Raw genomic sequence first — 16,993 nt, 5'->3', positions numbered from 1 at the left:
GTGTCCCGGGATCATAAATGATGCCGCTGTTTGACTTCTTAAGCACCTGGAGCGTCGTGTGGGAGGAGGCAAGGGGCAAAATCGAAAAAACAAATGAAAAGGTGTTAAGAGCAGAGACAAAAAGAGATGGTAGTAAAAAAAAAAAAAAGGTGAGCTGTTGACTGAGAGCAACCCAAAGGATGAGTATTGACGGCAGGGCACCGAAAGGGAAGTAATACGATTAGCTGGCTGGATGGTATTGAATAGCAATCATAGACAACCTGATCCTCTTCCTTCCTCTAGGCATCCTTTACTTCCACAAACAGCTCACTGACATTAAATAATATTCAGTAATGAAGGCTTTATTTCAAACGCCGAATCGCTTTTGGTGAATCCATGTTGTTTGCGTATACCTGCATTTCCTTTCCTTGATTGGAGTTTATTACTGCACGCATCGTGTGAAGGTAGAAGGCGAGGTATTAAAACATAATCGTCTCTAAACATGAAAATCTGTATCATTTCGTCCTGTTTTTCTTTCTTGTTGCTGTTTTTTTTTTCCCCCATTATCTCGTTTTCCAGTAAACGTCACCACACATTTCTCTTTACACAACGCGCATCTCAATAACCTTCTTAAAGAGCTTTATGTTGTCGTCGTTCAAGCCACAGAGCTCAGTCTTCTCCACTCAGCCATACAATTTCGTCTTCGGGGGAAGAAAAGACGTCAGTTTCATATAGCTGGACGATTAAAGTCAGCCATCTAAAATATAATGTTCAAGATTGTCTCGACGCCAGAATGAATTTGTGGATCATGCTGTGTATAAAGTTGGCACTATTAGCATGTTGATGTAACACTGCAACTAAACACATGCACATTCCAGCCAATAAAACAGTGGTTCCCACACTTTTTGGCTTGTGGCCCAAATGACTCCTTGTTGAAAGAGCGTTTTTCTCTCCTCCGCTTTCATTTCAGGACATTTGGAAGAACAAAAAGGGAATACTTCCCAGTATTTTACCAGAAAACATAAACAAGACTATCGAGCCATCGTAGCTGTGAGCAATGGTGCTTTGAGATAAACGCTGACGTCAGCATGGCAACGTGTTAACAGTCACATTGCTAACGTGCTGGTGTTTAGCAGGCATATGTTTGACACGCTCATCGTCTTAGTTTAGTTATGCTTGCATTTGATAATTATCAATAAACGCACTGCTGCGGCGGAAGGGAATGGTTGCATGGTTTTGCAGGTCATAAGCCAAAGTATTAGACGAAGATTGTGTCCTGATTTTGGTGTTAGCCAAGAAGCAAATATCCCCAAAGTTATTTCAGAGAGAATGTTTGAACCATCATATTTCATATAGATGTTGAGATAATTCACTGGATAAGTGCGAATGCCTTGTGATATTTCTCACCCTGGGCCAAAGTGGTGGACAGACCTGTATTGCTAATCGACGACTACACTGCTAGCATAGCTAACATACATGTTTTGTTGTTCTCCACAACGCTCTTGCTTTGCTCGTTGTATTCCAGCACAGATGTTAAGATTCTGTATGACATGTAAATGTATTCTAATTAAGCGTTTCTGACATATCGCAGTGATAAATGCTGTGAAAGCATTCTGCCTTGTTGGCTGTCGTTGGGAGCTAAATGTCTGAAGGTGAAATCGACTTCAGGGTCAAACCACGAACCCTGTAAGCCTCCATTGATTTACAGGGGGCTCTCCTCTCATCCCTCTCTGTAATAGCTCTCGTAATAGCCACTTGCGAAGCAGATGGCGCCTACTTTTTTTAACATACAACTGTGTTGCTTTTCCTCTTTTTGTGGTCTCCAAGTCTTGGAGGTTAATGATTTAACGAGTGAGACCTTCTGAGAAACAGAAACATATTCAGACTGGAGCTGGAATTCGCTCCTCTGCTGTGCAGTTATTTCCCTTAATTGTTTCCTGAACTTTGCCCTTGAGGTTTTCCCTGACACGGCATATCCTGACAGGGCTCAGTGACAGACGAGGATTTGGGAAGATGGAAGAGAGTCCGGTGTGTGTGTGTGTGTGTGTGTGTGTGTGTGTGTGTGTGACACATCACCTGCACACTTGAAGCCTGGACTTATTCAGACTATTCCGGAACCGTTGCAGCGAAATTGTTCCCACAGCATTAATGTGACGTTGTAATAGGTTCTCAACGAGGACCAGAAGCTCCCACATTAATGTCTCGTGCTTCTCCTTGATAGATAATAGTTCAGAAATCAGAGCGGTAGACCTCAGAGTGAAACAAGGACGTGACGTGGACTCGGCTGCCGTGAGATTGATTCATGACGATTGGACTTGATTTACATTTATTTAAATTCATCCTTCTGTCCATCGAATCTCCTTCAAAAGGTAGCACAGGAGTGTTTCCCCCCCGCCCGACAGCTCCCTTTCTCATTTGAAACTTTAAAGCAAACACAATTCAAGACTCAAGTCTCTTTTGATCTGGAAAGAATGGTGAAACGGTATATGAACAGTTGTCTTCCTTTTATGTTCTGCATGTTTCCAGGAGTTCCTGCAAAGAAACCACGATTATAAAACATACATTATTTGCATATGACATTATTGACATATGACGTAGTTCCTTTTGATTGTTGATTTGGAGAAGTTAAAACAAGTAACTAACACAGCTTCCCAATTCAATCTAAATGAGAAAACATTTAAATAAAAAAGCTGTGGATTGAAAAGTCTTGTTGGTATAAATATGACATTGACACAACTGGCCTAAAGAGGAAGGTAATCTTGAATACTCTCCATGCCCACACTCTGAAGCCTCACCCTCGGTGGTTTATCACAGCGTTCACCTAAATGAAGCTTCATCCTCAGGGATTGAGCCTAAACTTGCCCGTAACTTGCATCACACAAGCACAACCTTGAGACAGCTGTCTCCGTCCTCTTCTGTTTGAGGCTTTAAACTCTTGTGACGCGGGTTGATGCAGCCTTTCTTTATGGGCTATAAAGGGGAGAAAAGTTCAGTCCTCCCGCTGAGGTGCACTGGTCGACTCTGTACCGTGTCCCAGGCATCGCCCGCCCCCGGGGAGCGTCAACGTATCAGAGCATGAAGGGAAGTGGATGATTCCTTTACGTCAGGTCTAAATCATCCATTCTCCATCCATGTTCCCAGCCTCTGCCCATCCCCTCAGACTGGTTTTCTTTTTCCACCTGAAAAAATAGCAGTCAGTGAAACGTGATACAGAGCAATGGGTGGGGGGTCGTTGCTCTGCCCCGCTAATGGAGATGGATGTTGGCTCAGAATTGTCTCCCAAACAGCCTCAATGACGGAGAGAGAAAGAGAAAGGGGGGGGGGGGGGGATCCATTTATCCTGCTCCTCCCCGGCTGCAGAACTCCTTTAATGAGGGAAGAGTGGGCGTTGGGGGGGAGGTGAGCACTCACGACTTGATTTGAGAGGAGGGGTGAAGATCTGCAGAGAGGATGGGATGGGAGAGACAGAGGAGACATGCGGGGAGACAGTAAGAGGGAGCGGGTTGGGAGGAATGAATGACATGTTGACAACGGAGGGATGATAAGACAGCGGGGAGAGCGGATTGAAGGAGTAAAGATATTCAAAGGGGTGTAATGCCAGGGCGTAGGTTTGGTCTCAGCATTGGTAGGGACACTGCCAGCTTCCCCTCGACCCCCCCCCCCATATAAAAAAAAAACATAGTTGATATTATGTTGAACAGGTAAACTTTATTAAAATATATTAACATTTGTGTAACTTGGAACTGATTCAAACATAATTACAGTAATAACACCTTAGTTTAAATACAAAACACTATTCTGCACCAAATAAATAATAATAATAATAAATGAACAAGAAAAGTTCTGCTAAAATGCCAATATAGTGTATATTCTATATCCAAAATATATATAAACAACATTTACCAGTTGTGTAGTGAAAAAAAGAAATTAGAACATTTTAAATAAATCTATCATACTTGTTATTCGACATTCAAACCTATCACTTTGCCTGAAACCGTAACTTCTTGTGCTCAAGTTGCTGGACTCTGATGAATTTAAGGTCGGGCTGTATGGTTCACTCATGTCCAGGACTCTGCTACACTCACTTCCTTGACGGCCACTGTCACTAAAACTAACTGTTCCCTGAAGAGCAAAGTGAACTTATCCTAGTCTGCACATGCATGTTTTAACATAATAATAATTCACTTAAAACAGGTAGACAATGTTTACACTGTCAGCCATGATAATACACCTCAACACAGAACCAATGGAAGACCTCACCTGAAGCCCTGATGGTCCAGCTGCTGCTTTCTCAACTTGATTTCTGAGTTTCCTGAATGCATTTCAAAATAATGCCTTAATGAATAAATGTAGACCTCATGAGTAGTATATGTATTTATTTTTAAAGCAATTTAGAATATTTAGGTAATAGGTTCAGGTGTTATGGAACATCACGTAATTCACAATCCAAAAGTGCTGACATGAAGTCAGATTCCCCACACGTCCTTCAGTTTCCTTGCTAATGCATGGTAAAGTGGTCATTCTTAACAACATGCCATGAGTAAGACCTCACCTGGAGCCCTGGCGGTCCAGCTGCTGCTTCCTCAACCTGCACTACATCTGCACCTGAATGCATCTCAACAGGATGCAGGTTAGCACTGTGTGGGGAGTTAGCCTGCTACTAGCTAGCTAACTAACAACGACCCTCTGGGTGGTGAACAAACTTCGGATATCTCTTTTCTTTTTTGGTGGCATTTTCCCAACTACAAAGCACAACAGGGTCAATAATATCAATGCTGAGACCAAATGAAAATGCTAATATGAGGCTTTATTATTTCCTGGCGTATTTAGTAGCTCACTGTGACTCCGGCCAGCTCTCTTTCTGCAAGTTACGATTCGCGGTGTTTCTGACTCTTCGGCCAATTAAATGACAGCATCGTGTCTCGCAGGCTCGAGGGCGCTTTAGAAAACGTGGAAATGTATCTTTCACTCTTCTGGGCGACGAACATAATATAGATAATAATACAAATGAGTTTGCAAATTAACCACATATTGGTGTGGAACAATTGTGTGTTTCCCAAAACGTTGGTCGTGACTAGTCCCTATGGACCATATGCAAACCTACGCCCTCGGTGTAATGCAAAGAGAGAAAGCTCCGAGATGGAGACTGACGGAGATAAATGGACCGTGATTGCCTACAAATCCCTCCGTTGCTATTACGCCTCCAAGTCCATCCTCGAAACGCCGCCGTCTGGTTCCTGAATAGTTGAGAATATCTAATATTTTCACATGGTACCACAACAGTTTTTGGAAACTTTTTGGGTTAAACGCTGGGAATATCTGTCAGTGTACAACCACACTGTGGAGGCAGGAAAAGACAACTTCACTTGAGGCAAGAAGTGAAGTATATCTAAAGCCGAACTACAAGGTCGTTTTTTAGTGTGTTATGACAGACCCCTTTTATGACAAAGTTATGACAAACCCCTTTTGGGTTATAGTCATAATCATAACATAATAACTGATTAACATGTTGCTCTTCATGGTCCCCAAACAAATGCATCCTAACTGAGTGAAATTTGTTTACAACTTTTTAACGATCCCGATTTTTTTTATTTTATCCAAACAAAACTCAAAGTGTAACATTTCTAAACAGCATCGCAGTTAAGGCAGATTGTGTGGTGACATCACCGTCATGTGTCATCAACTGATTATTGAGGTTAACATTTTTCTACAGGTCATCTCTCTACTGCTTACTGCTGTAAAACACATGGATAACGGTTGGGAGGAATGAACACATCAGATCTTTTTAACTGACAATACCAAATGGATGATTTCAGACATCATCAAAAGGCCACCTGCCTCCTGGAGTTACTGTAGGCTACATGTGTGTTCTGCGTGTGTGTGTGTGTGTGTGTGTGTGTGTGTGTGTGTGTGTGTGTGACTCGCTTGAGAGCTCTTCATAAATTCAGGAGGCAAAGAAAAACAACTGAAGGCGCGACAGTTTCTTTGTTGTTTTTTTCGGTCGCCGGCATTCCTGTTTTTAATCACGGTTGGCTGTAAACTGGGAGAAGGACACACGTGGACTCTCCTGCACTGGAAGACCGCGGGGTTGATTTCAACCATTCAAGGCTTTCGAGCTGCAGGGAGTCATTTGACAGGAAAGGCGAGTGGTTGATCAGAAAAGCAGAAAGCCACACGCAGTCCTTTCATTGTCAGGTGTATCGTAACCTTTGTATCTACGCCCCTTTATCCTTCCTCTTGAGTGTGACACTGCATGGACAAAAGTATTTGGACGCTCCCAGTGTGCTTCCAACATGGGGTCAAGCAGGATGTGACGAGTGCGACTCTTTCTACACTTTTTAAGTTCTTCTTCCTCAGTTACTTCCACAGCCCCCGTGTTGCCAAATAATGATTCCTATACACTCTCTGCTCAACTTTATGAAGGTCTTTGGACATATCTGGGACCTACAAAGTCAAATATTGTAAATGTTTCACATCCAAGGGGCTACTGTTTCAAATAGTTGAATTATGGTTAAAGAAACGACACCTTGATCTATGGTCTTTAAGTTATTAATCTCATTTTTGTTTTGCTGTGTGTGTGTGTGTGTGTGTGTGTGTGTGTATGTGTGTGTGTCTTCTTGGTAGAGTGGATGTCATGTGTTTCAGGCCCTTTTCAAGTTCCTCGGCATCTCCGTGGCACCAAGTTCTTCATATGTTCACAATCTGTACTAAATATTGTAATTGCACTATTCTTATTTCATCACTTGCATATATGTCTGTATTGGAAGCAGGATTCCTCCTCCGTTACTCATCCTGAGGTCTCTAACTTTGTTTCCCCTGTTAAAGGTTTTGTTAGGGAATCTGAGCCTGAAGAGGAAGTTGATGAGGGTCTCATATGCTGCACAGATTGTACTTGGCTGGCCTGAAAGGAGCCCTGACCTCAACACATACAACACCTCTGGGATGAAGGGGGCCGCCGAGTGCGAGCCAGACCTCATTGCTTAATGCTCCCCAACATCATGTGGAAAGCCTGGAACCAGAAGGTGGTTGTTTTATTGATGTTTAATAACCACATATGGAGTATTGTTCCAGTGTCCAAATACTTTTGGCTATACGGTGTTTGTCCGCATCAAACAAACTGCAAACATTGTGTTTCTAATGGGGACATTTCTGCCCTGAAGGGTCTGAGTGTCTGTATGTTGCCCACACAGTTTATTATAGACCTCTGCACTTCCAAAATAAACAAAAGAACATGCCATATGCATCTACACAGCCACAATGTTCAAAAAATAATAATTAAAAAGCAAAAACTGTCCTCCATGGGGCTGAGTACTTTTTACATCGCTGCAGAATATTTGATGTTTCAGCAGCCACATAACAGCCTACTCTTGTGCAACAGCTCCTCCTTGTGGAAGAATATAACAATGCAGACAATTTTAACTATATGAGATGACAATTTATTCCATCTTTGTACCAACATGCTCATCATCTTGTTGACTTCTGAGTCCCTGGATGGCCTTCCAGTTGTTCTCCAGACTCGTCCTCAGCTCGGCCAGATCCATCCTGATCTCCTCAAGGAGCTCCAGCTTTGATAGTTTCCTGTCGATGGATGAGAGCACCTCATGCTGTCGAGCCTCCTCCTCCTCAACAACAGCATCCTGCTCTGCCGTGGGACCGACCGGTTCCTGAAATGAACCCATAGTTTTCTCCCAGATCATCTCAAAATACGAGTCAATGAAGGCTTCCAGCTCCTCCAGGCTGCTGTCGCCCCACTGGTCGATCAGCGCCTGCAGACCTCCGGCCTCGCTGATCCTCCTGAGAGTCCGCTCCCTCACCGCAGGATGGCAGAGCGAATGCACGCTGATGCCATGTTCCTCCGCGAGCATCCTGTGTTGCGTTTGAGGCACAACGAGAAGCACAGTTGGATGTGTGGATGAGAACAGACGGCCGTTCAGTCTCAGGAGAACATCATCAGTCGGGAGCCAGGCGGGCAGATTTATGGTCCACCTCGGTGCTGCTTCACCAGCGAGCGCGGAGGCCAAGCTGGACAGGTAGCTGTCTCTCTCCAGGACGTTGCGTCCCGTCCGTCCTGTCCTTCTCGCTGGTAGTGCCACTATCTGACCACCGCCACCGGGGCCTCCTGAGCAGTTTAGAGATGGTTGCGTGGTGGGATTGGCTGATTCAGTCACTGTAAAGGAGATAATAAAGAGTTGGATTTCAAGCCATAAAAATTGCAACAACAGATTATTTAATAACCGTCTCCACCCATCCTGAGATATAAATACACCACAAACCAGTTTAGATTTGATCCCTCCCCTGCGTTACACTTTTCTTAATATAGATTTTTGGATGCATTGCTCTGTTTTGTGTACTGTCAAATAAATAAAAATGTGTATCCTTCCACAATACACATTTCAACTCGCCACTCCTAATCTAAAGAAATGTAGCACATATTTGATTGTGTGTCTGAAAGAGACAGGCGGGGCGCTTCGAGGGTGAACGCAGATAAACTCTTAAAGACAGTGTGACGAAAGTCAGTGCATGAGATGTACTTACGGTCGTCGCGTGACAGCTGATGTCTGCCGCTCGTGATCATCTTTCGACCTCTTTTACGCGGCGTCACATCTCTTAAAGAATCCCGTTTCCACATGAGCTCATCTCTGTGAAGGATAGCCAACCTGTCTCCCACCAGCGTCTCCTGTATCAGGCCGATGAGCTCGTTAACCTGAGCCCCCTCGTCCCGGTGTTTATTGTCCAAGACGTGATATCTGTTCCCGCACCTCTCGACGAGCCTCTGCAGCGGCTCTGCTTCGCTCTCGATGCGCTGCTCGATGCTGGTGTCGCCCAGCCAATCGCCGTGGCTGAACAGGACCGCAGCTCGGCTCCACATCTGGCCTCCGCCTGCCTCCAGCTGTTTCTCCGTGGCCTCCGCGTGCTCAGCAGTGAATGAGGAGCTCACGTTGACGACCAGGAGGATAGCACAGGATGCCACGTGCAGGAGGTCAGAGGTCACGGAGAAGCAGCCCGGTGTGTCCAGCACGGACACCGTCTCGCCGCGGATTGCGGCTCGTTTTTCGGTGCAGGAGGTGGTTTGGGTTTCGGCGTGGAAGGCCTCTCTGCTCAGGATGGTGTTCCCACATGAGCTCTTACCGGTTTTCCTGCCGCCAACCAGCACTATTCTCAGTTCTGTAACGGGGTTGAGCTTCTCTGTCGGAGAGGAGTTATCACATGTCAAACAAACTCTTTCTGGTTGAATTGTGTGGGGAAAAAAACGATAAATCAAATGTTGTGTATTCGATAAGCAAAACACGATCACGCTGTTCATCACTTTTAAATGTATCTAACTCACCCATCTGAGACCTCGCCATCTGCCTTTGTTTCTCCTTCCTCATCAGTCTCTGCTTGGCTCTCTCCTCCTCTCTCCTCCTCTCCCCCTCCAACTGTTCCACCACGTCCCTCTCTATTTCATAATGCTGGCAGCCGTTGCGGCCGGCCAACATTTCCTCAATCTTCCCAATCAGCTCTCTGACTTGAAACCCATCCCCTTTGGTTTTGTTGTTCAGGACATGATACCTGTTGCCGCATCTCTCCACGAGCCACCGCAGAGGCTCTCCCTCGCTCTCGATGCACCGCTCCGTGGTGGTGTCCCCCAGCCAGTCGCCGAAACTAAACAGGACGATGACGCGACTCCAGATGTGTTCACCGATCAGCCGGAGGTGCTCCTCCGCTGCCCTCCTGTAGGTTTCGGTGAAGGCCCGGTCCACGCGGATCACCAGCAGGAAGACGTGAGGCCCCGGAGGGCAGAGAGACGCGCTGAGCACCAGCTCCCTCCGGTCGAAGACGGGACTCTCGTCACGGAAGTAGTTCATCCACCAGCCCGGTGTGTCCACCACGGTCACCCGTCTCCCGAACACCTCGCCTCTTCCGACCAGACACCGGGCCGTTCTCCTCGCTCGCTGACGGCCGCTCTCTCTGCTCAGGATTGTGTTCAGAGTGGAGCTTTTCCCAGAACCCTTTGCTCCCACCAACACGATCCGGATATCAGTGACGGGCCGCAACCTCTCTGGAAGAAGAAGAAGAAGACTTTTGTGTTTCATCCATTTCTAGGCAGCACTGATTTAATGATTTGCAAGTAAGGAAACAGCTTGGTTACAGGACTATTTCAACATTTAGGGAAATGAACGTATACTTGAAGAGAGATAGATGATCAGTAGCGCTCTCATAGCCAGCAGCAAGTGTAAATATGCCAGTTTCCCACAATGACTGTTTCTTAAAACCACGCTATTTGCTTAAAAGGTTTTGGAGACTTTAACGAAACATCCCAAAGATAATGATGAACTCGCCTCTCATGAGAGATCTGTGTTTCTTCATCCTCACAAACCTCTGCCGAGCCCTCTCCTCCACTCTCCCTTTCTCCTCCGCCATAGCCTGCGAAATGCTTTCCCGCACCCCAAACACTGCGTTCCCATTTCCTGCGACAAGTTTCCGTATCACCTCCAGCAGCTCGGGCCCTTCGGTATCATCGGCCGAGATAACACTGTGACACCTGTGGCCGCACTTCCCACTGAGCCAGCGGAGGGCCGGGCCCCCCCGCTGCACGAGCTCTTCAGCTGCCGCGTGCTTGGACCTGTCGGCAGAGACGAAGACAACCATGCAGTGACTCCACACCTCCTCGCCCAGCAGGGCCACGTGCTCCTCCACAGCCCTCCGGCGCTTCTCTGAGAAGACGGAGGTCGCTTTGATCGCGATCAGAAATGCGTGCGGGCCCGGTGCGCACAGAGAAACGCTGATGATCATCTCCCTCTTCACCAGCTCAGACGTATCCTGGGAGCTGAAGTCGCACCACCAGCCGGGAGTGTCCACCACCGTGAGCCACCGTCCGGCCACCACACCCAGTCTCCTGGAGCACGAGGTCCTCTCTCGGGTGACAAACTCCTCTTTGCCCAGGATTAAGTTCCCCACAGAGCTCTTCCCACTGTTTCTGCCACCAAGCAGGATAATCTTTAACTGCGATGCGTACCGGCCGTCCCCTGATACAGAAAAAGGGAAACGAGAACACAGAAAAAGAGTCACATTGAAGCTATTTTGACCTGAAATCAAATGGATTGATATAGATTGTCATTTGAGGAGGAAAAAAAGCAAATGTAATCCTACCACGAGCAAACACAAGGGAAATGACACAATTAGTCAATTAATCCACTTGTTACATCACAGAAATTGAGCATTTTAAAGCAAAGTAGTCGCTAGTTTCAGTTCATTCCATTTGATTATTTGCTGGTTTTCTTTCTCTTTTGATAGTAAATTAAATAACTTTGAGTTTGGATATATTTGACTGAAAATTAAAAACCAATCATTTTGATAGTCGATTAATCATTTAAGTCGTTCTTTCTTTATATTATGATAGAAAGTTAAATATGTTTCGAGTTTTGGGGCTGTTAAAACCATTTTCTTTGTTTACTTTTTACATTTTAGAGACCGAACTATAAATCATTAGATCTTAAATCATATCACAATTTGACAATGAACAAACATGTATAGGCTAAATTACAATGTACACAAAATAACAAAATAAGAGTATGAGATAAAAAATCTAAATTTGGCCATAAAAAATGTCAAATAGATCATAAGGTTATAAATGAGATATTAAGAAAACATTTAACCGACTTGTAACAACTACATAACTATAACAAAGTAGGATTAAACCACTTGTAACAACCACATAACTATTACAAAGTATGATTTGTTTAAAAATATAAATAAAGACATGATGGTGCATGTGATATGGTTATTATGCCACATCAAGAATTCAAACTTACATGCTGATAGATCGCTGGTTGCCATGTCACATTATGTACCGTCTAAAATCAGCAAGACTTTTTATTTTAAATTATTCTTATTGCACGTCCGCGTTTCCGTGTTCTTTGTGAAAAATGAGGAGCAATACTATGTTTTATGTGTTTATGAGTCTGAAGGTTGCCTGTAATAAGTAATCAGTCATACAGTGAACCACGCCTCTCAGGAGCAGGTCCACAGTCCAGAAGAGAAACATAAGAGTGTGTGCAGCATTCATCATTTACCAAACGCAGACAGATAGTAAAGAGTGTTGTACAATCACAGTGTTTACAATTGCATGTAAATTACTTCCGATATGATCTCAGGCCTTTATGTAAAAATTATGCCTGAAATCATATCGGAAATAATGAGATCCTCAAATACCAGTACAACAATAAAACATATACTTCCCAAAGTGAAAACCCCATTTAAAATCCTGTAAGTAATGTTAAACAATATATCAGCAAAAATGTACCATAAGTATCAAAAGTTTAAAAAAGTATCTCTTATGGAAATAAATGTCCCCTGTGCCTGATATAATATCATATATGACAGTATTTGATTGGGAACACTACAAGTGTCATTATAGGAAAACGTTCTGCTCCAAATATGTATATTCATTTTATGTTTATGAAATAGATCATCAGATCATTTGACCTTCCTGGTCATTTGGCTCCAATAAGTTATCAAACGGGCCCCAACTAAAAATAAAATAATTGTATTTGTGAGCTATCACGAACCAACAAGTTCAGGAGCCACTTGAGCCACTTTGAACAATGTGTGGTGCATTTATAATCTTATCACGTGTTGTTATCCTTCTCTGAAACGTCACTAAGCAAATGTCGTGGCGTCTGAAAACAATATGCCTGAAATGTAGTGCTGTGTTATCGTTTCAAAAACCGAGCATGCATTCCTTCACACTGTAAATAAAAAAATGTTTACAGTTTTTTTTTTTTTTTTTCCGGTTTATTAATTCCGGTTTCATAAACGTCGGCATGGCCTCTCCCGGTTTAAACCCCGCCCCGCCGCCCGGCTCTGTGTTACAAAAGCAGCGGATCACACCGGATCACTCACAGCGTCGCACTGCTTGACACAGCCGGCCGAGACACACGAAAACAGCAACAATGGGAATAAAACTCCAAGTGGAATACTGGTAATGACCTCTTTAATCATATCACGTTATTGTGTACATTTTGAGCTAATTTGTGGCAAAGTCCTGCGCCGTAAACCCTAATAAAACAAAGACCGCTATTGCTACACATGAGCTATCGGCACCATTGGCTCACAGCCAGCCGGAAGCCATGCATTGAGCTGATTTTTGTTTTAAATAACGTTGCACACGTCTCGCCCCTCGCAGCGGGAGATGAGGGTACGAACCCCGCTACCGGGAGCTCCGCGACGTGGTCAAGCGCGAGTTCCCCGACGCGGACGTGTCCGGCACCGTGGGAAGGCAAGGCAAGTATTGCTCGTGACGTTATTTCAGCTGAAGGGGAGAGGAGGGGGGGGGGGGGGCGTGATGATTACATTATGTCCAGATTTATGTGTGACTGATAACGTCTTTTCTTTTCATTTTACAGGCAGCTTTGAGATTGAACTCAACGGGCAGCTGATCTTCTCCAAGATTGAGACTTCGGGCTTTCCAAACGAGGATGACGTGAGTGAACGTGATGCACCGGCATGTAAAATCACTGGTGAAAATGTAAAGTGTTGCACGTGAGTTCGTTATACTTTACTTAAGTGGTTTTAGTTTGCATGCCTCTTCCTACTTTTTAAATCCACTGTTTATAGAGGGAAATATTGAACACGTGTCTCATTATTTTTGTATTTATTAATTCATCGTGAACATTGTCAGCAGATGAATCTATAATGAAAACCGTCATCAAGTTGCAGCAATACGAAATGGTTCACAATGAGCTCCACCTCCATCTAAATACAACAATAACATCCTGCTTTTAACATTGGTACACACGGTAACAATTATCTTGTGATATAATCATAGCACAGTCACAGGAACAACTTGTCTTCATTGAGTGCTTTTAAACTTAACATCGGATTTCCTGATTTTAAACTGCATACTTTTACTTGGGTAACATTTTCAATTAGAGGTCAGCCAATAATAAGATTTTAAAGCCCGATTTTAATAATAAACTGATGGTTTGGCACAGGAAGAAGCTGATGGTCACTTAATCGGTGGCAACCTATCAAGAGCTGATAGTGTTGCATTATATATTTCAGTTAACTTTTGTGGGGCGAATAAACAGAAAACGGGTCAGACATGACATGTCAGCTAGCTGTAAAATCTTCTGTTCACGGGACAGCAAAGTAACCTTTTAACGAAAGATGCATCCCAAACAATCCAAATAATAAACGTCATTTTAAAGTCACCGTGTGTCGTTGGTATGTTAAGGAAAGGAGCTGGATACTATATCAACGCTGGTAAATTACAACAACTCTGATTTCACTTTCTTTCTTTTTTTCCTTCTTTCCTCCAACAGGTCATGGAACAAGTTCAGAATGCCCACGATGGCAAACCTATGCAGAAGATCACCAAAAGCCGTGCACCATGCGTCATCATGTAAACCGTTGACCGCGACGGGCCAGTGCAACTGTAAACTGACAATGCCACCTCTGGTCTTCCTCCCCAACCCTGCTGAAGCCAGGCTGGGGTAAAAACCTGGCTTTACACAAAGGCAGCAGAAATGCCAAACGTCTGTCTCCCTCTCTCTGTTCTCATTGTGGTGCTCCAGGCTGTTAATGATTACTGTAGCCTAAAAGGTTAAAGGTTACAGTATGATGAATCCATTCCTGGAAGTCCTGTATTATAGGAGCCGAGATGGGGAGAAGATGTCGCAGAAGGATTGAAGGGAGTTCACTTTACTTTAACTTTTCCTACAGCCTCTTCGCCTGCTATTCGCTAACTGCCTCGTTCTTTTTTTTTCTTTTCTTTTTTCTTCCCAAGTCTTGGTTTACTGCTCTCGCATGCAAATACCAGTTTTCACAGAATGCAAAGATCATTCAAAGTTTATATATATATATATATATATATATATATATATATATATATATATATATTTATTTTTTTATTATTTTCTCTTTAAAGGGTGTCTGCACCGCTCTTTGATGACTAATCGATTCTGGGATATGATAAATGTATGAAACATTACTGTAAGGGTTGTGGATAACGAAGCAATTTTATATCATTTGTGTTTGGTAAATTCAAAATGAACCATGCAATAGTGTTTTTCTTTCTCACATTGGAATACTTTTAAACTTTTTTTTTTTTTATTTATTTTTTCCAATGAAAAGCTTCTCTGTATTTTAAACTGTCGGGTAGAAGAGTGATCATCATAAGTGCTTCTGAAGACCACCACCCACTGGTCTGTCGGCTCACGTCTAATGCGATGTCAGCTCATTTGCCACAAATCATCTCAATGTTCACTCCGATTTCAGGAATCTTTCAACTTTAATTAAACATACTGTAATAGTTCTTCGTGTCCTGCGTTTGTCATTATTTTATGATGTCAAAAGGGTATTTTTCATCAATTAGAACATACTGTACTAATATTACATCCAGACACACACACACAAGTAATTATTCAAGAAACTTTTAAGTGCTCTATAATTAGCCTTCTCTCCCTGTACACCTTTTTAAACGACACACACACAGGGTGACGCCGGACAGCCTTCCCCTTGAGCTGCTCCTTTGGGTCCATGGTTGGTAAATAGGAAGAGTCTCTTGATGATATTGGCCAGCAACTGGCAATTATTTTTTGTCCACCAGTTGGAACAAAGTTTCTCTTATGTTAGCGGCCCGCATGGCAACAGTTGCTCGAGTCGAGGAACATAAACAGCGTTATGTATGAGTTTATGTTTCTCTCTTTAAGGATTCTTTAACCAAAAATACAGAATTACCGGTTCAGTGAGAATAATTTGTTATGCTTATAGGAATTTAAAAAGCCCTGATTCTCATTTAGAGCAAAAAAAAAAAAAAAAACTATATTTGTTTCTGCCGCATTGGTTACACTAAGGTGACCCAATGTCAACAGTGCCTTATGCAATCGGCGTCCCCGAGCTCAAAGAACAGATGCACTGAAAACGAGTGCACCGGAATCAAGACACGCTTGGAGCGTGTTTTCAAAAATATCTTCTGCTACGAGTTGATCTTTTTATTCAATAAATGTTTTTCCTAAATTGAATTTTTTTTTAACTCCTATTTCGCTCTCAAAAAAAACAAACATGCTGAACCACTAAAGTTGTTGCAATTGTACCCAATTACCCGACACGGGGGTCAATGTAATCTGAAATGACATTTAGGAGTACAGAGAATGATAAGCACGGTTCAATAACAGTATCTAAATACAGAGTCATAGCATTGCTGGTTTAGTCGAAGACTTTGACCCACGCTGCATGTTCTTCTTGTTAAAGGACAGCCGAGTGTTCCCTGTGACGAGGTGGGTCCTTGCTGCCGCCTCTGGCTCTCAGTGATAACTCCCTCCAGCGCTGATAGAGCTGCTCTCTGCCAATTAGAGCGTTGAAAATGTAGTGCCGATAAAAGTTGTCCAATTGGAACTATAATGATGTGACTTTTAAAACCTCGTACCAGAGGGTAATGCAAAACATGTATTTTTAAACAGTTTATCGGTGTGAGTAAAGCCACAGTAAATATATCATTGATTCAATATTGTAGAACAATGACTCCTGCAGTAAAGAAAGACATGCTATATGAACATGGTGTTTTGACATTGTTTGACGATGGCTTTTTTTTTTTTTATTTGACTTTTTAGCATTACGGTAATCAGCTACATGATTTCAGCCACAACATTTTAAAATTAAAAAGTAGCTTAATAGTCTAAATCACATTTCTTGGCTTTTATGTTATAGATGCGTTATGTTACCCTCTTTTAAACTACATTGTTATAAAGAACATGACACATTATATGGTCTGTCCAACTCTGTCACCGCAGGACAGAAAGCGTCTATATGACGACTGGGAGTGTCTTGTGTGCTGTATGTTGAGCCACATGGACGCCGCAGATAGCCTCTACACAGTGGTGATAACAGGCCTGAGCCACTGAGTCTTCAGCCGGGGGCCCCATTGTCGTGGGTCCGTATGTATTTTCACTGTGTGGTAATCACTTTTCATTCATCCGCGGCAAACAGTGGCGCTTTCTTTTCCTTCCTGTGAAAGTCCTCTGGGAAAACA

The 16,993-nt window shown here is 43.4% G+C and overlaps 2 protein-coding genes across 3 annotated transcripts; one reads left to right on the top strand and one right to left on the bottom strand.

Moving 5' to 3' along the window:
- Positions 1-7,415: 7,415 nt before the first annotated feature.
- si:ch211-214j24.15 (GTPase IMAP family member 8) lies at positions 7,416-11,875 on the bottom strand. The gene is made up of 5 exons (XM_034539068.1): positions 11,775-11,875; positions 10,298-10,988; positions 9,308-10,017; positions 8,515-9,165; positions 7,416-8,146 (listed from the first exon to the last, which is right to left on the bottom strand). The coding sequence occupies exons 1-5, from the start codon at positions 11,797-11,799 to the stop codon at positions 7,416-7,418; spliced, it is 2,808 nt and encodes a 935-aa protein (XP_034394959.1). The 5' UTR covers positions 11,800-11,875.
- A 944-nt stretch (positions 11,876-12,819) lies between these two features.
- LOC117734877 (migration and invasion enhancer 1-like) lies at positions 12,820-15,277 on the top strand. 2 transcript variants are annotated; one of them, XM_034539200.1, is made up of 4 exons: positions 12,820-12,943; positions 13,148-13,245; positions 13,368-13,444; positions 14,286-15,277. In XM_034539200.1, exons 1-4 carry the CDS (start codon positions 12,915-12,917, stop codon positions 14,367-14,369), a joined length of 288 nt encoding a protein of 95 aa, XP_034395091.1. In that variant the 5' UTR covers positions 12,820-12,914; the 3' UTR covers positions 14,370-15,277. The 2 variants fall into 2 exon arrangements, with proteins under 2 accessions (XP_034395091.1, XP_034395090.1); XM_034539199.1 differs by having other exon boundaries at positions 13,368-13,503.
- The last annotated feature ends 1,716 nt before the right edge of the window (positions 15,278-16,993 follow it).

The sequence above is a fragment of the Cyclopterus lumpus genome, chromosome 8, assembly GCF_009769545.1.
Source record: "Cyclopterus lumpus isolate fCycLum1 chromosome 8, fCycLum1.pri, whole genome shotgun sequence".
NCBI classification, from domain to species: Eukaryota; Metazoa; Chordata; class Actinopteri; order Perciformes; family Cyclopteridae; genus Cyclopterus; species Cyclopterus lumpus.
This window is presented reverse-complemented; position numbering and strand designations above follow the sequence as displayed.

Excerpts from the sequence above, each read along its gene's own strand:
- si:ch211-214j24.15 (XM_034539068.1), bottom strand. The coding sequence starts at position 11,799 with ATGGCAACCAGCGATCTATCAGCAT. Across the intron at positions 10,989-11,774 it reads AACCAGCGATCTATCAGCAT|GGGACGGCCGGTACGCATCG; the intron begins GTAAGTTTGAAT and ends TTTCTGTATCAG. Across the intron at positions 8,147-8,514 it reads TCAGCTGTCACGCGACGACC|TGACTGAATCAGCCAATCCC; the intron begins GTAAGTACATCT and ends TCTCCTTTACAG.